Source organism: Budorcas taxicolor, chromosome 1 (genome assembly GCF_023091745.1).
Source record: "Budorcas taxicolor isolate Tak-1 chromosome 1, Takin1.1, whole genome shotgun sequence".
In the NCBI taxonomy this organism is placed as follows: domain Eukaryota; kingdom Metazoa; phylum Chordata; class Mammalia; order Artiodactyla; family Bovidae; genus Budorcas; species Budorcas taxicolor.
Window position 1 is genome coordinate 131,355,885 of NC_068910.1, and position 24,108 is coordinate 131,379,992.

Consider the following 24,108-nt stretch of genomic DNA (forward strand, 5'->3'; position numbering starts at 1 on the left):
CCCATGGTTTGTATAAAGTAAAAACAATAAGATATAATTAAGCCCATGTTTAAAAATATTTTTATTTACAATAATTTTATTTACAGAAAAGTCACAAAGATAGTACAGAGTTCTGTGTATTGCTTACCCAATTACCTCTAATTTTATCATTTTACATAACCCACAGTACATTTGTCATTACTAAGAAATTAACATTGGTACTTTGCTATCCACTGAAGGAGAGGCTTCCTTCAGTTCTCACCGATTATTCTACTGATGTCCATTTTCTGTTCCAGGATCCAATCCAGGATACCACATTGCATTTAGTTGTCATGTCTCCATAGATATGGTTTGTGATGGTTTCTGATCTGTGATGGTTTCACATTCTTTGATTTTCATGGTCTGGCCAGTTTTGAGGAATACTTGTCAGATATCTCTCAGTTTGGTTTTGTTTGATGCTTTCTCATGATAAGACTAGGATTATGGGTTTTGGGGAAGAATAAAGAGCACAGAGGTAAAGTACCCTTCTCATCACATCATACTAGACAGTGTGATTTATTAATATCCACACGATTTATTATTGGACACATTTTATTTTTTTATGGATGGACTCATATATTTTATACCTTCTATAATCCATTACTGTGTTATTTACTTTGTTGCTCAGATTATTCCAGGTTAGCTTTTCACTTTTCACTTTCATGCATTGGAGAAGGAAATGGCAACCCACTCCAGTGTTCTTGCCTGGAGAATCCCAGGGATGGGGCAGCCTGGTGGGCTGCCGTCTGTGGGGTCACACAGAGTCGGACACGACTGAAGTGACTTAGCAGCAGCAGCCGCAGGCTTTATCAGATGAACTTCCATGTCCCTTTACAGGCCCCCATCGTATTGTTTTTTGAACACTACTTTCTGACATTCCAGGATATTCCAGACTCATCTTGTATTTTCTCTGCCCCAACATAGAATCAGCCAGTTTTCTCCAGGGAGCCTGGGTTCCTTTTATTGGATGATGGTATTTAGACACCAAGATTTAGTCTGTGAGTATGCTTGTTGCTACTTAAGTGTCATTGATTCCAGGCCTTAGTGGGTAGAGCTAGGAAATACGTGTGTGTGTACTAAACCATGTGTACACACATATTTATGTCTCTGTCTCTCTTCTATCTGTTATCTATATATACGTACACATGTATATATACGTATATATATATATATATATATAAAACTAAGGGCGCTCATACTGAGTTCTCTGACTAATCCAGCACCACGTTCTTCTAGCCTTCCACCCTTGCTTTTGGAACTTCTTTCATTAACAGTGAGAAACCTGGCTCTCATTATCTACCATTCAGTTGCTTAGTTGTTCAATTCTGGTATATACTTATAGTTTCAGAATTTCTGCCAGTACTCCTGGAAGAAACAAATTTGCCAACTAGAGTACATTTCTCTTTGCCTTTAGTCTAATAGTTTCCAGTCAAAACAATGTTTTCCAGAATTACTTAGGTCAGCTCCATTTTTTTCCCACCTTGAAGTTTATATGGTTAGGTCATGCATTTTTAATAGAATTGGATACATTTGTCAGAGTGTGCATTCCATCCTGGGAATCACCCAGTCTCTTGGTTGATATTTTTAAATGTGCATATATTAAAGCTGTTTGTGATGTACAGTTTTAGGGGTTTTGCCAATAAAATGCTTAACATTTTATTTTTAAGCAGATCATTGGCAAACTTCATACCTAGCAACATACTTGCAAGAGACCTGGCAGCTGATCTTCACACAGGTTCCAACGTGTGTGAAAGTTGCTCAGTTGTGTCTGCAGTTGACTCTGCAATTCCATGGGCTCTACTGTCTATGGAATTCTCCAGGCCAGAATCCTGGAGTGGGTAGCCAATTCCCTTCTCCAGGGGATCTTCCCAACCCAGGGATCAAGCCCAGGTCTTCCGCACTGCAGGCGGATTCTTTACCAGCTGAGCCACCAGGGAAGCCCTCACACAGATTAAGAAACACTAAATTAGATAATCTTATAAAAGCCTCTTTCTCCACCAGCATTCATTGAACCTTCATTTATCATTGCTGGTTCTCAGAGATTGGTCATATTCCAGGTAACATCATTGACTGTTATCTCTGGGAGAGTCTTGAATGATTCTGAGGGGGAAGAAAAAGGCATTCCCACTGCTCTACACTGTCCATCATGGGGTTGAAAAGAATGGAAAGGAAAGGACAGCAGGATAGAAGTCAGTACTTGAATCAGATTCATTGAGACTGACCCACTAAAGCCTCCAGGTAGCAGTAATAACTCTAAGGCACTGACTTACAAATTGTGAGCCCCCAGACCAACAGGATTGGCATCACCTGGGATATTGTTGGAAATGCAAATTCTCAGGCTCCACATACACTTACTGAATCAGAAACTCTGGAAATGGGGTCCAGTAGAATGTGTTACAAGTCCTCTGGGTGATTGTGTTGCATACTAAAGCTTAAGGACAGCTACTCTTAAGATTAGCAAGCCATTTGCCAGTCAGAGCCTTCCAGGCACAGTGAGGCTTGACTTCCTGCTGAGGCCCTGGGGACACAGATTCAGTCAGCCAGGGACAGGCTGCTAGTGAAGCCAGAGGGTTAAAGGCTGTTTTTCTTTTGGGTTTTTTGTTTGTTTTTAATTGTGATCCACCAGAGGATGGAAAATTTTTGGCTTGGATATCTGGGGCAATAAATTCTTATCTCTTTGAGATAGAAGAGTAGTCTTAATAATTATAGCAAAACTTTTATGCTTCAATTTTATTGTAGTTGCAGAATAAGTACCAAAATCACATTAAGACTTCATATATCTTTTTAAGTGATGCTGGGTTTTTAAATTATTTTTTCCAATAGTCTGTTTTTTCTAATATGTATAATATTATGTTTACTTATGCTTTAATACCATTTATACCTTAGAGAAAAATTACTGGCATCCAATGTGAAGTTGTAGTAAGAAAAGGTTGGGAGATATTTTCTGATCTAGGTAAACCTCTCATGCCTTTAAGTCCCTATTCTTCCATCCCAGGTGTGCCTGCAACCTCAAGTCCTGCTCTCTTTTCATTATTCCTCTGTTCTGCCCATGCTGGCCGCCTCGTTGTGCCCCTGGAACCACTTTAGGGCCTTTGCACTTACTGTTGTTTCTGTTTGGAGTATCCCCCCACTAGATACCTGCATGCTAGCTCCCTGACTTCCTTCATCGCATTCTCATACAGAACTTCTCTTACTGCCGTATCTCAAATCTCACACACACACACACCACATTTTAAGCACACAAGCATTTTGTTTCCCCTTTGTTTACTTTTTCTCTCTGGCATTCACTATCTTAACTGTGTGTATATATATATTTTCCCCCTTCCTCCAGTAGAATATAAGCTCATCTGGCATAAATTTTTATCTGTTTTTTATATTTCCTAGAACAATACCTGGCAAGTACTATTTTTTGAATGAATAACTATCTCCAAACGTGCATTGTGTGACTGACACTAAGTCGGTGTACATGCTAACATTTTTGCTTTAACTTGAACTGACTTTATTTTGGGGGGCTCCAAAATCACTGCAGATGGTGATTGCAGCCATGAAAGTAAAAGATGCTTACTCCTTGGAAGGAAAATTGTAACCAACCTAGACAGCATGTTAAAAAGCAGAGACATTACTTTATCAGCAAAGATCTGTCTAGTCAAGGCTATGGTTTTTCCAGTAGTCATATATGGAAGTGAGAGTTGGACTCTAAAGAAAGCTGAGCACAGAAGAATTGATGCTTTTGAACTGTGGTGTTGGAGAAGAGTCTTAAGAGTCGCTTGGACTGCAAGGAGATCCAACCAGTCCATCCTAAAGGAGATCAGTCCTGGGTGTTCATTGGAAGGACTGGTGTTGAAGCTGAAACTCCAGTACTTTGGCCACCTGATGTGAAGAGGAAAAGACCCTGAAACTGGGAAAAATTGAGGGTGGGAGGAGAAGGGGACGACAAAGGATGAGATGGTTGGATGGCATCACCGACTTGATGGACGTGAGTTTGAATGAACTCCAGGAGTTGGTGATGGACAGGGAGGCCTGATGTGCTGTGGTTCATGGGGTCGCAAAGAGTCGGCCACGACTGAGCAACTGAACTGAACTGAACTGAGCTAAGAGGCAACTTGTCTTTTATTCTTCTAAACTGTCTCTCTTCTGTTTTTTAAACTTCCTCTGTCCTAATTAAGAGGGATGGGAAAGGATGGTACCTAAGGAAATAATTATTGGTTCTTTTTCTGTTTCGTCTTTAGACAGTAGAGCTCACTGTCAGTTAACCTGGTTCTTTTCTGTCTCAGTACCTGCCAGAGGGGGATACAACAGGATGGTGTGGGAAGGGTCACATTAAACTAGTGGTCCTCCGGGGAAGATGAAAAAGTCCTGAAGATTGATGGTGGTGGTGTGTGCGTGCTCAGTCATGTCCAACTCTCTGCAACCCCCATGGACTGCAGCCTGCCAGGCTCTTCTGCCCATGGGATTTCCCAGGCAAGAATACTGGGGTTGGTTGCCATTTCCTCCTCCAGTGGATCTTCCTGACCCAGGGATCAAATCCCTGTCTCCTGCACTGGAGGGCAAATTCTTTACCACTGAGCCACCTGGGAAGCCCCGGATGGTGATGATGGTGGCAAAACAATATGAATGTCCTTAATGCCATAGGACTGTGCCCCTAAAAGTGGTTACAGTGGTAAGTCTTGTGTTACATGTTTTTACCATGGTTTTAAAAAACTTAAGGGACTAGATCTGATAGACAGAGTGCCTGATGAACTATGGAATGAGGTTTGTGACATTATACAGGAGACAGGGATCAAGACCATCCCCATGGAAAAGAAATGCAAAAAAGCAAAATGGCTGTCTGGGGAGGCCTTACAAATAGCTGTGAAAAGAAGATAAGCGAAAAGCAAAGGGGAAAAGGAACAATATAAGCATCTGAATGCAGAGTTCCAAAGAATAGCAAGAAGAGATAAGACAGCCTTCCTCAGCTATCAATGCAAAGAAATAGAGGAAAACAACAGAATGGGAAAGACTAGAGATCTCTTCAAGAAAATTAGAGATACCAAGGGAACATTTCATGCAAAGATGGGCTCGATAAAGGACAGAAATGGTATGGACCTAACAGAAGCAGAAGATATTAAGAAGAGATGGCAAGAAAACACAGAAGAACTGTACCAAAAAGAGCTTCACGACCCAGATAATCATGATGGTGTGATCACTCACCTAGAGCCAGACATCCTGGAATGTGAAGTCAAGTGGGCCTTAGAAAGCATCACTACGAACAAAGCTAGTGGAGGTGATGGAATTCCAGTTGAGCTATTTCAAACCCTGAAAGATGATGCTGTGAAAGTGCTGCACTCAATATGCCAGCAAATTTGGAAAACTCAGCAGTGGCCACAGGACTGGAAAAGGTCAGTTTTCATTCCAATCCCAAAGAAAGGCAATGCCAAAGAGTGCTCAAACTACCACACAATTGCACTCATCTCACATGCTAGTAAAGTAATGGTCAAAATTATCCAAGCCAGGCTTCAGTAATATGTGAACCGCGAACTTCCAGATGTTCAAGCTGGTTTTAGAAAAGGCAGAGGAACCAGAGATCAAATTGCCAACATCTGCTGGATCATGGTAAAAGCAAGAGAATTCCAGAAAAACACCTCTTTCTGCTTTATTGACTATGCCAAAGCCTTTGACTGTGTGGATCACAATAAACTGTGGAAAATTCAGAAAGAGATGGGAATACCAGACCACCTGACCTGCCTCTTGAGAAACCTGTATGCAGGCCAGGAAGCAACAGTTAGAACTGGACATGGAACAACAGACTGGTTCCAAAGAGGAAAAGGAGTACATCAGGGCTGTATATTGTCACCCTGCTTATTTAACTTCTATGCAGAGTACATCATGAGAAATGCTGGGCTGGAAGAAGCACAAGCTGGAATCAAGATTGCTGGGAGAAATATCAATAACCTCAGATATGCAGATGACAGCACCCTTATGGCAGAAAGTGAAGAACTAAAGAGCTTCTTGATGAAAGTGAAAGAGGAGAGTGGAAAAATTGACTTAAAGCTCAACATTCAGAAAACTAAAATCATGTCATCTGGTCCCATCACTTCATGGGAAATAGATGGGGAAACAGCGGAAACAGTTTCAGACTTTATTTTTTGGGGCTCCAAAATCACTGCAGATGGTGACTGCAGCCCTGAAATTAAAAGACGCTTACTCCTTGGAAGGAAAGTTATGACCAACCTAGATAGCATATTGAAAAGCAGAGTTGTTATTTTGCCAACAAAAGTCCTTCTAGTCAAGGTTATGGTTTTTCCAGTGGTACGGACGTGAGAGTTGAACTATGAAGAAAGCTGAGTGTGGAAGAATTGATACTTTTGAACTGTGGTGTTGGAGAAGACTCTTGAGAGTCCCTTGGACTGCAAGGAGATCCAGTCAGTCCATCGTAAAGGAGACCAGTCCTGGGTGTTCTTTGGAAGGACTGATGCTGAGGCTGAAACTCCAATACTTTGGCCACCTCATGCGAAGAGTTGACTCATTGGAAAAGACCCTGATGCTGGGAGGGATTGGGGGCAGGAGGAGAAGGGGACGACAGAGGATGAGATGGCTGGATGGCATCACCGACTCGATGTACATGAGTTTGAGTGAACTCCGGGAGTCGGTGATGGACAGGGAGGCCTGGCGTGCTGTGGTTCATGGGGTCGCAAAGAGTTGGACACGACTGAGCAACTGAACTGAAAAAAAAAAAAAAGAAAAGCAAAACCCAGTAGTTCTTAAAGTGTGGTTTTAAAGCCGCAGTAGAAACTTTACCTAAGAACTTGTTAGAAATGCAGGTTCAACCGAAAACTGTTTCTAAAACTGGAGATAGGTGTGCCTATGATTGGCATTTTACCGAGCCATTCGGGTGGTTCTCATGTATGCTAAAGTTTGAGATCACAGCATTTAATATTTTTGTTTTAATCTTGAAAGCTATGAGAAACTTTAGAAGAGATTCATGGAATTTGTCCATGCTCTGATAACAATTTAAAACTACCCTGGTCAGAAATTCTGACCATCTTAGGGATAAAATTGAAGTGCTCTGGAAATGTTTTGAAGATTAGTGTTTAAGGAAACAAACTTAATGTTTAGAGTACCTGCCATGTTTCAAGCATCTTGCCAAATGCTCTCACGTGTGTTTTCCATTGAGCCTTTAAATCAGCCTTGTTGAAGTAAATACTACATTATCTACATTTAAAATGTGGAAACAAACCAAGATCAATTATAATTTATCTACTTTTCTTACAGCGTACACGTGCTGTCACTAGGTGGCACTGGTAGTGTGGTTACTCAGACCCAGGCAAAGCTTTCTGAGACTGCTGCCTGGAAAACTGAAATAAATGAGACCTCTTGAGAAAGAAATCAGACTGCAGGCAACCACAAATCTTGATACAAATAGAGGTTCCAGCTTAAGGTATGTTAGTGAATCTGACAATTCACTCTGAAAATAGGACCTCTGAAAATTCACCCCTATATAAAAGCAATGAAAATATGACCATAGTCTTAGAGTCAACTTTTTCAGAACTCTAGGGAATAACCAGAGGCTTGTGACAATCTGTGTAACATTTGTCCAAGAAAATGACTTAGTCATGGTAAGAACAGCAAGGCTCATGGAATGTTAATTCCTGTCTTCTCTTGGCTTCACAGTAATACTTTGAAACGAATACCTTGAAATCATGTAGCTCTGAAAAATACAGCAGACACTGAAAAAGGCAGAATGGATTTGGAGCTCCGCAAACCCCTCCCCACAGAGGACTGTTACTGTTGGTCTGTCTGTCCCGTGGAAACCCTCACTTGCCTTTTTTTTTTTTTTTAAACCTTACTCAGAGCTAATACAATGCAAATAGCTTCTTCCATACCCACCCTAGAGCATGCCCCCTAAATGCACACAGAGCCCTTCAGCAAAAGCTGGCAAAGTTATTGGTGAAAGGCATTTAAGGAAGTCTCTGTCCAGTTATTAGTGGACAGCAAAGCTAACTCCCTTCTCCATCTTTTGCCCCCTCTCTCTCTGATTAATTCCTATCGAGCAGAATATTGAAGCAGAAGGTGATTCTTTGTTTTACACATTTAAAAGGATGAATTTTTAATGTGAAATTATGTATCAATAAAAGTGTTCTTTTAAAAATCTTTACACAAATATAAACATGTGTCCATGAGAAGTCCACAGTGATTTTTTTTTTTAAGATTGCTATGTTGAAAGATTTTCTTAACAGCAGGAGAAAGAAAGAGCAAGGTAATTATGGTTCTCACCAACTTTGGGAGGTCCAGTGCTGCAACCACATTTTACTGCTCTTCCCTCTCTTTCCTCCCCTTGCTGGCTTCAAACTCTGAAGCTACAATGACACTCTGTTAGGCATCTGGAACTTCAAAGGTACAGACTGTTTATCCACTAACAAACAGCTTTTTAAAACTGCTTGAATTCTGTGAAGTTTTAAGCACAAAGCTGTGAGGGCTCATTCTTGTCACATTAAAGGCAAATCTTGGGTGGGTGTCGCATTCTTTGTCACCCAGAGCATCACGGAGCGTCAGGATCTTGATGAGATTTATTATTGCTGCCTTTCCAGCTTTCTTTTCTGTTTCGTTCTTCTGTAGTGCTCCCTTTCTTCCACATCCTAGGGCCGTAGGGCGCTTTTGTGATGATCCTTTGACTGAGGATCAGCCCTAGTCTCTTGTATGACTCCCCACCCCCATACTCAGAATTATCCCCTTTTACCCTCATCAGAACTGTTTCTGGCTGTCTCTGCTTTGAATTCTGGTTAATTATTGATTAAAAATGTTCATGCTAACACTGAAGGTTATACTAACACTAATGATTCATAACAGAATCATTATTGTTATAAGACATGTGAGAAGTACTTTTACAAAACGTAAAGCCAATAAAATATATTGTAAATTCCTAATTTCCTAACCAGCAAAACATGCATATTTTAAGTTAGCACTAAGCATAGCACTTTAAATATAGTACAAGTATCTTACATAGAGTAGGATATTCATTTTTTAAGTGAGTTAATTTTTATGAATGAAATACGTATTTTGCAGGCATTGTTCATTGTAAGATATCAGATTTCCTTTATCTGAAACATTTTTTTTCTCTTTTCTAGGAAGTTTTAGGTCATATGAAAGAGATGCTTTCTCATCTTTAAGGCTTACCAGAAACTCTGATTTGAAGAGAACAAATGGATTTTGCAGCAAACCCCAGGAAAGTCCAAAGCCTCCAACCCGTAAGTTTTTGTCTTTCCAGTTATGGACTAGGCAGCTCCCAAAGACTAGAACAACCGAGAATCAAAAGGACCTAAAAGAGAGGTGGTCACAGGGTCCCTATCGTGTAGTTCAGGCCTCCCAAATTGTACTTATATTAGTTGTGCTTACATGTGGCAGTGATTTCTTCATTTTTCCCATTTGTCATTTTCATCTCTTACCTCAAGGATTTGACTACAGCTTTCTGTAGATGATAGATGTACCAAAGTAAATACTGGTCAGCCTCAAAGATGAACCAAATCAAAAAATGACATTTGGTTACAATATACTTAGGGCTACGCACTGGCTTGTACATTAACTTCAGCCATGTTTCAGTTCAGTCTCTCAGTCGTGTCCAACTCTTTGCCACCCCATGAATCACAGCATGCCAGGTCTCCCTGTCCATCACCAACTCCTGGAGTTCACTCAAACTCACGTCCATCGAGTTGGTGATGCCATCCAGCCATCTCATCCTCTGTCGTCCCCTTCTCCTCCTGCTCCCAATCCCTCCAAGCATCAGGGTCTTTTCCAATGAGTCAACTCTTCCCAGGAGGTGGCCAAAGTACTGGAGTTTCAGCTTTAGCGTCATTCCTTCCAAAGAACACCCAGGGCTGATCTCCTTCAGAATGGACTGGTTGGATCTCCTTGCAGTCCAAGGGACTCTCAAGAGTCTTCTCCAGCACCACAGTTCAAAAGCGTCAATTCTTCGGTGCTCAGCCTTCTTTACAGTCCAACTCTCACATCCATACATGACTACTGGAAAAACCATAGCCTTGACTAGACGGACCTTAGTCGGCAAAGTAATGTCTCTGCTTTTGAATATGCTATCTAGGTTGGTCATAACTTTTCTTCCAAGGAGGAAGCGTCTTTTAATTTCATGTTTAGTCCTATCCCTAACTCCACGTTCTGTCACTGTCAGCACTGTGGAAGGAAGGAGGATAATCTTTAAACTGTATGGCCCCAGGAACTACTTGCTCATTGCTTCTTCATGGGAATTGCTTCTTCTGGGCCCTACACTAGGGCCAGATAGGTACTGGTGGGTAGAAAAGAACTGTTTTCAAAGAATATTTATTAAGAATTTAAAAGTATTTATACCCCTTGACCTGGTATTTCACTTCTGGGGATCTGTCCTAAGGAATAATCCCTTTATGTGGAAAAAGCTTTGATTGTAAAGCTGTTCCCATTTGTTTATATATATGTATGTATGCAATGGCACCCCACTCCAGTACTCTTGCCTGGAAAATCCCATGGACGGAGGAGCCTGGTAGGCTGCAGTCCATGGGGTCGCTGAGAGTTGGACGTGACTCAGTGACTTCACTTTCACTTTTCACTTTCATGCATTGGAGAAGGAAATGGCAACCCACTCCAGTGTTCTTGCTTGGAGAATCCCAGGGACGGCAGAGCCTGGTGGGCTGCCATCTATGGGGTCGCACAGAGTCGGACACGACTGAAGTGACTTAGCAGTAGCAGCATGTATATGTATATCTATATATACTTATACACACATATAAAGGAAAATGAGAAATTAGTCTAAATGTTAAATAATCTGGGAATGATTAATTATACATTAGATCTACTTGATGAGTTGTGCAACTGTTGGAAGTGGTGCTTATAAATACAACATACTGGCATGGAAAGTTTTTGTCATAATGTTAATGAACAAGGCAGGATACAAAATTTTATGTTGTGTGTAAGCCCAAGAATAGTACATATAGAAATTACATATATGTACCTATGTATGGTGATAAGATTTAGGAAACATACCAAAATAAACGTAGTGCTCATACTGTGAGAGGAGAATTAAGCATGGCTTTAATCTTTTTCTTTTTTCACATCTGTACTTTCTGAATTGCCTTTAATGAGTGTGTAGTAAAAAAAGTAAAAATAAACTGTAGAGAAAGTACCAAGTGCTAAAAGATTACAGCAGTACTATTTCTGTACTTATAAATGTCTTTTTTTGCCTTTGGTTCTTTATGGATTTTTTTCCCTAGTGACTTTTCTGTTCCTCTTGCTGTTGGCTTCTGATTAAGTGAAAGGTGCAGCTTAAACAAAGGTGACGTAGTCAAGGAGATGGTCTGTCTGCGAGAGAGATGTCAGCGGTACATGAAAGTTAGATGAGATTATCTCCAAGGTCCTTGGTGACTCTGACATTCTGTGATCCCCTTTTTCTGCTCCTCGTCTTCAGTGACGTCCCCTTCCTTTGAAAGACTCTCTTATAGTCTGTGGTTCTGCCTGTCTCAGCTGCTCCATTTTCCTCTGCTGCCTCTTTGTCCTTTCTGGGTCAGGCACTAAAGCGCAGCCCCTGCTCTTCTGCGTCTGTCATCCTCACCGGCTCTTTCTTTGCACCAGGGGTTATCTCCACTCCCAACTCATTAATAGAACTTACCCAGATGGCAGGAATTTAGACCCAGTAGATCTAAAATAGCTTTAGTACTTTCTCCTCTCCTGACTGGTTGTTTTCAGTCGCCTTACTTTGGTTAACAATACTGCTTTTGTTTTAATCATCCAAGTTTGAGGTTCTTCATGAATCTGTATTTATCTTAATCTCCAAATTCTTTCAGATTGACTTTTTGTCTCTCTTCCCACTGTTACAACTCTAGTTGAGACTATAACAACTCATTCTTGTATTGTAATAGCTTGTATTATAATCTCCTATTTGGTCTTGTCCACTCTGTCCTATCCTTTCTCTTTCCAGCCACTGTGCAGATTAAACTTTCTAAGTACAATAGTTCTTGAGTCAGGTCTAAAACCCTTAGCCTGCCATTCAGGTTCTTTTATAATCTGATTTTACTTTACAGACTTAAAAATTCTACCTAAGGCAAACAGGCTCCCATGCTGTTCCCTTCTTAGTTATCCTTCTCACCTTTATATCATTGTTTATGGTGTTCTTTCAGCTTTCAATGGCTGGCGCTTATATTGGGAAATAATGCCTTTATTTTACCTCAGTCCTTACAAAATTTTCAAATTTCGTTTAAGAAATAAATGAACAACCTAAGAAATTCCATTCAAATAAAGCTCTATTTAACTTGAGATTTCTCAATAATTCTGTTTAGTGAATAGCTAAAAAGCACAAATAGCATTTTTCTGTTGCTAAATTTGGGAGTCAGTCTCATATAAATAAGATATCTTCTCTTGTTTTTCTCATAGACACTTACAGCCACAGAGTGCCATTGCATAAGCCTACGGACTGGGAGAAGAAGATTCTAATATGGTCAGGTCGCTTCAAAAAGGAAGATGAAATTCCAGAGACTGTCTCGTGAGTGCTGAATTTAGGGTTGTAAGCAGCTTTTATTTTTCAGTAATCTATTTTAAAGGAAAAGCAGTACCTCTGAGTCTGTTTAAAACCTTTCAGCCATATTTAAAAGTTTCCACTTTTCTAAACGTTTACTTCCTGACAAGTACCTGGAATGAAAACAGTGCCGGAAAATCAGTGCATTATCACTGCTCTGTGTAGTGCCTAGTGAAGAGCTGTCCGCGACTCTGAAGTCAGCTGGTTTGATTTTCTCTCCTAGCTATAGAAAGTAACTAAATTAATTTCTCTTTTTTTATTTTTTTTGTTAGCACATAGAAATGCAACAGATTGCTGTATGTTAATTTTGGTCCTACAGCTTTATCCAGTTCACTGATGAACTCTAGTAGTTTTTCTGGTGGCGTCCTTAGGATTTTCTGTGTATGGTTATCATGTCATCTGCAAACAATGACAGTTTTACTTCTTCCTTTCGAATTTGGATTCCTTTTATTTCTTTTTCTTCTTTGATTGCCATGGCTAGGACTTCCAAACTGTGTTGAATAAAAGTGGCAAGAGTGGGCATTCTTGTCTTCTTCCTGATCTTAGATGGAATGCTTTCAGCTTTTCACTGTTTAGTATGATGTTAGTTTAGTATAATGTTGGGCTTTTTTATATATGGCCTTTAGTGTTTTGAGGTATGTTCTTTCTGTGCCCACTTTTTGGAGAGTTTTTACCATAAAGGAAAGTGAAAAGTGAAGTCGCTCAGTCGTGTCCGACTCTTTGCGACGCCCCTGGACTGTAGCCTACCAGGCTCCTCTGTCCATGGTATTTTCCAGGCAGTAGTACTGGAGTGGATTGCCATTTCCTTCTCCAGCGGATCTTCCCAACCCAGGGATGGAACCCAGGTCTCCTGCATTGTAGACAGATGCTTTACTGTCTGAGCCACCAGGAAAGTCCTTTTACCATAACCAATATTAAACTTTATCAAAAGCTTTTTCTGCATCTATTTAGATCATCATATGGTTTTTGTTTTTCAGTTCGCTAATGTGATGTATCATACTGATTGATTTGTGGGTGGTGAAAAATCCTTGCATCCCTGGGATAAATCCCATTTGATCATAGTGTATGGGCCTTTTAAGTTATTGTTGGATTTGGTTTTCTAGTATTTTGTTGAGGATTTTTGCATCTGTGTTCATCAGTGATACTGGTCTGTTATTTTTTTGGTGGTGTTGGTATCTTTGTCTGGTTTTGGTATCAGGGTGATGGTAGCCCATAGAATGAGTTGGAAGTATCCCTTCCTCTGCAATTTTTTGGAATAGTTCCAGCAGGAGAGATGTTAACTCTTCTCTAAATGTTTGCTACAACTCACCCATGGAGCTATCTGGTTCTAAACTTTTATTTGTTGGGAGTTTTTAAAATACTATTCAATTTCAATACTAGTTATTGGTCTGTTCATATTTTCTATTTCTTCCTGGTTCAGTCTTGGGAGATTGTACCTTTCTAAGTATTTGTCCATTTCTTCAAGGTTCCCATTTTATTTGCATACAGTTTTTCATAATAGTCTCTTGTGATCCTTTGTATTTCTGTGGTGTGGGCTGTAACTTCTCCCTTTTCATTTCTAATTTTATTGATTTTGGCCCTCTCACTTTTTCTTTTTCCCTAATGAGTCTGGCTAAAGGTTTATCACTTTTGTTTATCTTTTCAAAAAACCAGCTTTTAGTTTCATTGATCTTTGCTGTTTTTTTTTTTGTCTTTGTTTAATTTATTTCTGCTCTGATGTTTATAATTTCTTTCCTTCTACTAACTTTTGGTTTTGTTTGTTCTTTTTCTAGTTGCTTTAGGTGTAAGGTTAATTTGTTTATTTGAGATTTTCTTATTTCCTGAGGCAAACTTATATTGCTTAAAAACTTCCTTCTTAGAACTGTTTTTGCTGCATCCCAGAGGTTTTGGATTGTTGTGGTTTTGTTTTCATTTGTGTCTAGGTTTTTTTATTTTCTATTTGATTTCTTCACTGATCCATTGGTTGTTTAGTAACATATTGCTTAGCCTCCACATGTTTGTGTTTTTTGCAGCTTATTCTTATAGTTGATTTTGAGTCTCATAGTGGTTGGCAACCCACTCCAGTACTCTTGCCTGGAGAACCCCATGGACAGAGGGGCCTGGTGGGCTGCAGTCTATGGGGTCGTGAAGAGTGGGACATGACTGAGCGACTTCACTTTAACTTTTCACTTTCATGCATTGGAGAAGGAAATGGCAACCCACTCCAGTATTCTTGCCTGGATAATCCCAGGGACGGAGGAGCCTGGTGAGCTGCCGTCTGTGGGGTCGCACAGAGTCTGACATGACTGAAGCGACTTAGCAGCAGCAACAGCAGTGATTGGAAAAGATGCCTGATATGATTTCAGTTTTCTTAAATTTACTGAAACTGGCTCTGTGACCCAGCATATGACCTATCCTAGAGAATGTGCCATGTACACTTGAAAAGAATGTATTCTGCTGCTTTCATATGGAATACTCTAAATGTATCAAGTAAGTCCATTTAGTCTAATGTGTTATCAAGGTCTGTGTTTCCTTATTGATTTTCTGTCTGGATGTAAATGGGGTATTAAAGTCCCATACTAGTATTTTCTTACTCTCAATTTCTCCTTTTATGTCGGTTAATTTTTACCTTACATATTGAGGAGCTCCTATGTTGGGTGCAGATATATTTACAATTGTTACGCTTTCTTGGATTGATCACTTGATCATTATACTGTCTCTCTTTTTCTCTTGTAACAGTATTTTAAAGTCTGTTTTGTCTGATTGATATGAGTATTGCTACTTTAGCTTTCTTTTGATTTCCACATGCATGAAATACCTTTTTTCATCCTCTCACTTTCAGTCTGTATGTGTACCTAGATCTGAAATGAGCCTCTTGTAGGCAGAATATGTATGGGTCTTGTTTTCCATTCAGTCTGTATATTTTGGTTGGAGCATTTAGTTCATTTACATTTAAGGTAATCATGTATATGTATATGCTCACTGCCTTTTTGTTAATTGCTTTGGATTTTTTATTGACATATATTTGATTTACAGTGTTTCAGGTGTACAGCAGAGTTATTCAGTTATATATATATATATATATATACATCTATTATTTTCCATTATAAGTTATTACAAGGTATTGAATATAGTTCCCCATAGACAGAGTGCCTGATGAACTATGGACAGAGGTTCATGACATTGTACAGGAGATAGGGATCAAGACCATCCCCATGGAAAAGAAATGTAAAAAAGCAAAATGGCTGTCCAGGGCAGCCTTACAAATAGCTGTGAAAAGAAGAGAATCGAAAAGCAAAGGAGAAAAGGAAAGATATTCCCGTTTGAATGCAGAGTTCCAAAGAATAGCAAGGAGAGATAAGAAAGCCTTCCTTGGCGATCAGTGCAGAGAAGTAGAGGAAAACAACAGAATGGGAAAGACTAGAGATCTCTTCAAGAAAATTAGAGATACCAAGGGAACATTTCATGCAAAGATGGGCTCAATAAAGGACAGAAATGGTATGGACCTAACAGAAGCAGAAGATATTAAGAAGAGGTGATAAGAATACACAGAAGAACTGTACAAAAAAGATCTTCACGACCCAGATAATCATGATGGTGTGATCACTCACCTAGAGCCAGACATGCTAGAATGTGAAGTCAAGTGGACCTTAGAAAGCATCACTAGGAACAAAGCTAGTGGAGGTGATGAAATTCCAGTTGCGCTATTTCAAATCCTGAAAGATGATGCTGTGAAAGTGCTGCACTCAATATGCCAGCAAATTTGGAAAACTCAGCAGTGGCCACAGGACTGGAAAAGGTCAGTTTTCATTCCAATCCCAAAGAAAGGCAATGCCAAAGAATACTCAAACTACCGCACAATTGCACTCATCTCACATGCTAGTAAACTAATGCTTAAAATTCTCCAAGCCAGGCTTCAGCAATACATGAACTGTGAACTTCCTGATGTTCAAGCTGGTTTTAGAAAAGGCAGAGGAACCAGAGATCAAATTGCTAATATCCGCAGGATCATCAAGAAACCAAGAGAGTCCCAGAAAAACATCTCTTTCTGCTTTATTGACTATGCCAAAGCCTTTGACTGTGTGGATCACAAGAAACTGTGGAAAATTCTGAAAAAGATGGGAATACCAGACCACATAACCTGCCTCTTGAGAAACCTATATGCAGGTCAGGAAGCAACAGTTAGAACTGGACATGGAACAACAGACTGGTTCCAAAGAGGAAAAGGAGTACGTCAAGGCTGTATATTGTCACCCTGCTTATTTAACTCCTGTGCAGAGTACATCATGAGAAATGCTGGGCTGGAAGAAGCACAAGCTGGAATCAAGACTGCCGGGAGAAATATCAATAACCTCAGATATACAGATCACACCACCCTTATAGCAGAAAGTGAAGAACTAAAGAGCCTCTTGATAAAACTGAAAGAGGAGAGTGAAAAAGTTGGCTTAAAGCTCAACATTCAGAAAACTAAAATCATGGCATCTGGTCCCATCCCTTCATGGAAAATAGATGTGAAAACAGTGTCAGACTTTATTTTTGGGGGCTCCAAAATCACTGCAGATGGTGACTGCAGCCATGAAATTAAAAGATGCTTACTCCTTGGAAGAAAAGTTACGACCAACCTAGATAGCATATTCAAAAGCAGAGACATTACTTTGCCAACAAAGGTCCGTCTAGTCAAGGCTATGGTTTTTCCAAGTGGTCATGTATGGATGTGAGAGTTGGACTAAGAAAGCTGAGCGCCGAAAATTGATGATTTTGAACTGTGGTGTTGGAGAAGACTCTTGAGAGTCCCTTGGACTGCAAGGAGATCTAACCAGTCCATCCTAAAGGAGATCAGTCCTGGGTGTTCATTGGAAGGACTGATGCTGAAGCTGAAGCTCCAATACTTTGGCCACCTCATGCGAAGAGTTAACTCACTGGAAAAGACCCTGATGCTGGGAGGGATTGGGGGCTGGAGGAGTAGGGGACGACAGAGGAAGAGATGGCTGGATGGCATTGCCGACTCGAGTGACATGAGTTTGAGTGAACTCCGGGAGATGGTGATGGACAGGGAGGCCTGGCATGCTTCAATTCATGGGGTCGCAAAGAGTTGGACACAACTGAGTGACTGAACTGAACTGAACTGATGCTCTACAATAGGCCTTTGTTTTTTTTAATGTGTAGTATGGATTTGTTTTGTAGGTCTTTTTTTCTTTCTTCTTTTGTTCTATTCTCATCTGATAAGACTATCTTTAGTGTATGTTGTATTCCTTTTTCTTTGTTGTGTATATGTTTATTATAGCGCTTTGGTTTGCAGTTACCATGAGGTTTTTATGTAGCAGTCTGGGTATATACGTGATTGTTTTAGGAGCTCATCTCTTCGTTTCAAATGCGTTTAAAAAACACCTGAGTTTACACATTCCTCTCCTAATGACTACTGTTTTTGCTATCATGTGTGTGTATGTTGCATGCTCAGTAGCTCAGTCATGTCTGACTCTTTGCAACCTCATGGACTGTAACCTAACAGGCTTCTCTGTCCTTGGAATTCTCCAGGCAAGAATACTGGAGTGGGTTGCCATTTCCTTCTCCAGGGGATCTTCCTGACCCAAGAATTGAACCCATGTCTCTTGTGTTTCCTGCGTTGGCAGGTAGATTCTTTACATTGTGTCACCTCGGAAGCCCATATTTTACATCTAATTGTTTTGTGTATCTCTTAACTGCTTAGTGTAGATACAGATGATCTTAACTATACTTGTCTCTCTTAATCTCCCTACTATCTTTGTGTATGGATGATTTCCTACCTTTACTAACTTTGTATGTGAATGATTTCCTAACTTTACTTTACCTTTGCCAGTGAGCTCTTTCATTCCATAATTTTCTTTTTTGTAACTGTGGCCTTCTCTTTTTTGCCTAGAGAAGTTTGTTTAACATTTGTTGTTAAGGCCACTTCGGTGGTGCTGAATTCTCTTTGATTTTGCTTTTCTGTAAAGTTTTTGATTTCTTTTCAAGTCTGAATAAGAACCTTGCTGGGTAGATGATTCCTGGTTGTAGGCTTTTCTCCTTCATTCCTTTAAACATATCATGTCACTTCCATCTGGCCTGCAGAGTCTACTGGAAAATCAGCTGATAGCCTTGCAGGAATGTCATTCTATGTAATTTGTTACTTTTCTCTTGCTGCTCTTAGTATTCTCTGTTTATCTTTAATTTTTGTCATTTTGATTTTTGATTACAGTATTCTTGGTGTGTTCCTCTTTGGGTTAATCCTGTATGAGATTCTGTGCTTCCTGGACTTGGATGACTTTCATTTCTCAGGATAGGCAAGTTTTCAGCTATTATCTCTTCAATTATTTCTGAAGCACTTTCTTGCTCTTCTCCTTCTGGGACCCCTGTAATATGAGTATTAATGGGCTTGATGTTGTCCCAGAGGTCTCTCAGACTGGCCTTATTTCTTTTCATTCTTTTCTGCTCAGTGGCAGTGGTTTTCACTATTCTGTCTTGCAGCTCAGCGATCCATTTTTCTGTATCATTTGGTCTACTCTTGATTCCTTCTACTGTAGTTTGCATTTCAGTTACTGTATTTTTCGCATCTGGTTATTCTTTGTGTTTTCTCTTTCAAAAACTTCTAACTGCTCATTCTGTGCACCCATTCTTCTTCCAAGTTCTTTGCTCATCGTTATGATCATTACTCTGAGGTCTTTCTCATGTAGGTAGGCTATCTCCACTTTACTTAGTTCGTCTTCTAGGGTTTCATCTTATTCCTTCTCCTAGATCATATTCCTCTGCTGCCTCTTTTTATCTGAGTCGCCAGTTGTATTCTTATGTATGTGATTGCAGGTCCCTGGGGAGCCCTGGCACTAGTGCTGGCCACTGCTGGCCACAGACAGGGTCCTGATGAGCCTGAAACTGTTGCCCTCCCAGTGGCAGGAGAAGCAGATCCTGGGATTGGTACCAGACTACTGGTAGTCAGGGCTGATTTCTGGAGTCTGGCTGCACAACCCAGGAGCCCCAGACTTCATTTCAGACCTGGGACTCATTCCAAGTTGAGAACCACTGCTCTTGCCTCATGGTTTGCATCTTGGCCGAAAGAGATTCTAAGAAATAGATGCAGTCTCCCCGTGGGACATCATCCTCTTCAGAGACAGGGACTTGGAACAAAGCTCCTGGACATTCATTCTCTTCCAGCAAGGAATTGTTCTGGAGCCTTCTGGCTTCTGAATCAAGTCATGATTGAAGAAGTTCTGGGTTCATTCAGGGTATCTTTCTAGGAAGATAAGTAGGTTTTGCTTTCTGTTTACAACAGCTTCAACAGCACCCTTCTCTTTCTGCCTGTCGAATTAAATAACACATTATATTCCCTAGAATTATTTCAGCAGGAGAGCCTTCGTCCTTCTTAGCTCAAGTGACAGTTGTATTCTTCTGGGAGAGCATGCTGGAAATAAGTATGACTTCAAATTCTTACCTGTACTGTAATTTCTTTGTGAATATGCCAGCAGAAATCAGGCTGGTATGTACCCATGGCCCTAATAGGTGCTTTATACACTTTACTAAGGAAAACCTGCCATAGTCTGACTTGTAGGTGGTCCCAAGACACCATCAAGCCCAAAGCACGATTTCACGAGTCACCCTAGCAGTCTCTTCTCTGGGCCTGGCCACCGTTTATCCTTGTGCTGGTAGTTCTGAACAAGCACTGCTTAACATACCCGTTCTTATTGCTCCCTGTAGAATGGAGGGCAACCTTGTGGCCTTCTTTAAATGCATTTTACTTTTTTATGTTCCCTCAAATGGAAAACACATCACTTTTCCTGAGGATTATAGCACTTCGGTTGGAAATATCAGTTCACATAAAACATTTGTCAACATCGGTAGTTATGTTTGGTGGGATCTCAGATGCTCTTAATAGAGCAATTCAATGTTCTGAGCAGTTGTCTCTGGTTCCTCCCGCCTTCAGTGCCTAGAGGACTCCATCCACATTGCTCCCTCACTGGATCCAAGCTCTTATACCAGTGTATATATGCTTTCAGGGTTCTTCTCCTACTGTCTGCAACACCCTGGACCCTGTGCCTCCTTCCATGCATTTTTAAAGTACTTTCCTCCCCCCAGTTTGAAAAGTAATATAAGGAGGGAAAAAAAGTTAGCACTCAAATTCATTCTCCTAGATATAATCACTTCCTACATACTACTGAGTAGGCTAGTTCTCTATCCTGAGCCCATTAGGACTCCACATACCCTGCCCTGATGCTCACCAAACACTCAGGTAGTAGAACTGGGACCGACTGCCTCCCTGCAGAATCAGCAAGATGAAGCCGCCTTCTGTTTAGACTCTTCCCTGATAGGCCATTTAGCTTTCACGTAAGAATGGTAATCCAACCCAAAACTTTCTATCAAGGTGCATAGGTCTGTATTCAGCAGACCAGTTATAGGAGGCACTTGACAAAGAGCACAATCTCAAGTTCATTGTCACTCAGTTTTACCAAAACATTAGTTAAAAGATAAATGTTAAGGGAGCATTGCCTAAAGGATCTTTCTGCTGTACCAGGTATCCTGAAATCCCTTCCTGGTTCAAGGCAGAGAGCAAAAGCTGGATATAAAGAGCACATTGTTTAACTCTCCCATGTTTGTTTTCTTTCTGAATTGTGCTTTGTGTTGAACCTTACGAAGCTCATTGCAGTGTGGCTCAGATGGTAAAAAAATCCACCTGCAGTGCAGGAGACCTGGGTTTGATCCCTGGGTTGGGAAGATCCCCTGGAGGAGGGCATGGCAGCCCACTCCAGTATTCTTGCCTGGAGAATCCCCATGGACAGAGGAGCCTGGCGGGCTACAGTCCATGGGGTCTTAGAGAGTCAGACATGACTGAGTGACTAAGCACAGCACAGCACATTGTCAGGATGTTATTCAGAATGTCATTATATCATATACTATTTTCTTAAGAACCTCAAGGAGAAATAGATACTGGTTCATTTTAGCACTGGCTGCTACAGAGCCAAAACTGGGCCCACCATGGCAAGTGTAGATTACCATGTCTTGCCCTTTTTTGGCTTTTTTTCTTTATTTTGTCTTGTTCCAGGCTCCATTTTTCATCTTCATACTTTTTTTTTTCCCTTATTTTTCCTGCTTTATATTTGTGCAGTCTTACTGTGTGTTTTTTTTTTTTTTTAAGTTCAGGTATAGTTGATTTAAGTGTGGTGTTTTAGTTTACAGCAAAGTGATTCAGTTATATACAATACATACTTTTTCAGATTCTTTTCTATTATGTTACAAGAGATTGAATATAGTTCCCTTTGTTACATAGTAGATCCTTGTTGTTTATCTAATATATGTGTGTATCTGTTAATCCCAAACTGAATTTATCCCTCCCCCTCCATTCTCTTCCCTCCGTTATCCCTCCCCTCTTCCATTCTCATAGGAAATAAGATTATTTCCTATGTCTGTGAATCTATTTCTGTTTTGTAAATAAGTTCATTTCATATTTTATATTCCACATCTAAGTGATATCATATGATACTTGTCTTCTTGTCTGACTTCACTTAGTATGATAATCTCTAGGTCCATTCAGATTGCCCCAAATGGCAGTTTCCATTATCTTTTTCAGCTGTGTAATATTCCATTTTATGTGTGTGCCTGTGTGTCTGTGTGTATAGGTGTGTGTGTGTGACTGTGTCATCTGTGTCTTGGCTGTTGTAAATGCTGCTCTGAACACTGGGGTGCATGTGTCTTTTAGAGTTTTTGTCTTTTCTGGATATATGCTTAGGAGTGAGATTGCCAGATCATATAGTAACTTTATTTTTGGTTTTTAAAGGACCCTCTATATGGTTCTCCATAGTGGCTGTATCAGTTTTCATTCCCACCAACAGTGCATGAGGGCTTCCTTTTTCTCTGCATCCTTGCCAACATTTATTACTTGTGGTCTTTTTGATGTCAGCCATGCTGACAGGCTTGAAGTGATACATCATTGTGGTTTTCTTGATGATTCTTGATGTCTTTTTATGTGCCTGATGGTTTCTTTTTAGAAGTGTCTACTTAGGTCTTCTGCCCATATTTGATTGGGTAGTTTTTTAGATATTGAGCTGTATGTGCTATTTGTATATTTGGGAAATTAAGCCTTTGTTGATCATATCAGTTGTGAATATTTTCTCCCATTCTGTAGGTTTTTTTTTTTTTTTTTCGTTTTGTGTGTGGTTTCCTTTACTGTGCAAAAGCTTATAAATTTAATTCAGTCCAATTTATTTTTGCTTTTCTTTCTTTTGCCTTGGGAGACTCACCTAAGAAGATATTGGTAAGATTTATGTCAAAGAATGTTTTGTCTTGTTCTCTTCTAGGGGTATTATGGTGTCGTGTCTTAATATTTAGGTCTTTAAGCCATTTTGAGTTCATATATTTTTGTGTATGGTATGAGGGCGTGTTTTGACTTCACTGATGTACATAAGGCTGTCCAGCTTTCCCAAACCACTTACTGAATAGACTTTTCTCCATTGTGTATTCTTGCCTTCTTTGTCCAAGATTAATTGATTATAGGTGTGTGGGTTTGTATGTTCTGTTCCACAGATTTGCATGTCTGTTTTTGTGCCAATACCATGCTGTTTTGATTACTGTAGCTTTGTAGTATTGTCTGAAGTCTGGGTGTGTTATGCCCCTAGCTTTGTTCTTTCTCTTCAGGATTGCTTTGGCAATTCTGGGTCTTTTGTGGCTCTATATAAATTTTAGGATTATTTGTTCTAGTTCTGTGAAAAATATCATGCATAGTTTGATAGGAATCACATTAAATCTGTAGGCTGCTTTGGGTAGGATGACCATTTTAACAGTATTAATTCCTCCAATCCAAGACTGCACTATGATGAATAGAAGTGGTGAGTCAAATGTCCTTGACTTGTTCTAGAACTTAGTGGGAAGACTTTTAGCTGTTCACTGTTGAGTATTTGGTTGACTATGGATTTGTCATAAATGCTTTTATTAAGCATTTTTATTATTTTTAAAAATTTCCTCTGTACCTACTTTGGTGAGAGTTTTTAGCATGAATGAATACTGAACTTTATCAGATGCTTTTTCTATCTCTTGAAATGATCACATGGTCTTTGTCTTTCTTTTGCTAATGTGGTATATCACATTGATTGATCTGCATATGTTGAACCATCCTTGCGACCCTGGATGAACCCAGTTTGATCATGGTGTATGATCCTTTTTGTGTGTTGTTGGATTCAGTTTCCTAATATTTTGTTGAGTGTTTTTACACCTATAGTTATCAAAGATATTGGCCTGTAGTTTTCTTTTTATAGTGTCTTTGTATGATTTTGGTATGAGGGTGATGGTGGCTTCATGGAATGGCTTTGGGAGTGTTCCCCCCTCTTTAATGTTTTGGAGCACTTTGAGAGATATCATTGTAAGTTCTGTGTTTGGTAGAATTCTCCAGTGAAGCCATCTGGTCCTGGACTTTTGTTTGAAGAGAGTTTTGTTTTATTAGTACTACATACTCTATTTCAATTCCAGTGATCAGTATGTTCAGATTAGTTATTTCTGCTTGATTCATTTTTGGGCTGTATGTTTCTAGGAACTTGTCTATTTCTTCTAGGTTGTCCAGTTTGTTGGCATATATTGTTCAAAGTATA

The 24,108-nt window shown here is 39.9% G+C and overlaps 1 protein-coding gene across 1 annotated transcript in view; it reads left to right on the plus strand.

The window, feature by feature from the left end:
* Window positions 1-24,108, plus strand: part of FAM162A (family with sequence similarity 162 member A) — a 40,155-nt gene that overhangs the window by 11,804 nt on the left and 4,243 nt on the right. The window contains exons 2-3 of the mRNA XM_052644310.1: window positions 9,123-9,242; window positions 12,406-12,514. Coding sequence (XP_052500270.1) covers window positions 9,123-9,242; window positions 12,406-12,514 — 229 coding nt within the window. The remainder of the gene's footprint in view (window positions 1-9,122; window positions 9,243-12,405; window positions 12,515-24,108) is intronic.